Source organism: Apaloderma vittatum, unplaced genomic scaffold (genome assembly GCF_000703405.1).
Source record: "Apaloderma vittatum isolate BGI_N311 unplaced genomic scaffold, ASM70340v1 scaffold7999, whole genome shotgun sequence".
Classification (NCBI taxonomy): domain Eukaryota; kingdom Metazoa; phylum Chordata; class Aves; order Trogoniformes; family Trogonidae; genus Apaloderma; species Apaloderma vittatum.
This window is the reverse complement of record NW_009736892.1, coordinates 1-252: the sequence shown is the minus strand read 5'-3', so window position 1 is coordinate 252 and position 252 is coordinate 1. Positions and strand designations below refer to the sequence as shown.

At 57.5% G+C, this 252-nt stretch overlaps 1 protein-coding gene across 1 annotated transcript in view; it reads right to left on the bottom strand.

Moving 5' to 3' along the window:
* The window catches only part of LOC104279746 (polypeptide N-acetylgalactosaminyltransferase 4-like), a 1,774-nt gene extending 1,560 nt beyond the window's left edge, over window positions 1-214 (bottom strand). Inside the window, 2 exon segments of the mRNA XM_009877128.1 lie at window positions 1-6; window positions 8-214. The exon segment at window positions 1-6 is cut by the window's left edge and continues 1,560 nt beyond it. Coding sequence (XP_009875430.1) covers window positions 1-6; window positions 8-214 — 213 coding nt within the window.
* Window positions 215-252: the final 38 nt, after the last annotated feature.

Genomic DNA, 252 nt, shown 5'->3' with positions numbered 1-252 from the left:
TTTGGTAATAGAGGGGGGGAGCCAAATCCACAGCCTCTTCTGCTCTGTCAGAGAAGCGCCTCTGCCCTTTCCCTTTGGTGATGCTCTCCCCGGCGAGCGACGCACCGAAGGAAGAAACCGACAACTCGACCACAAAGTATGCGATCGTCAAGAAGCCGAGAAACACGCAGCTTTTGCGGACCCACGTCCATCTTCTCGCCAGACGGATCCTCATCGTGGCCGATTAAAAGCAGCCCCCAGCGGAGGGGGACT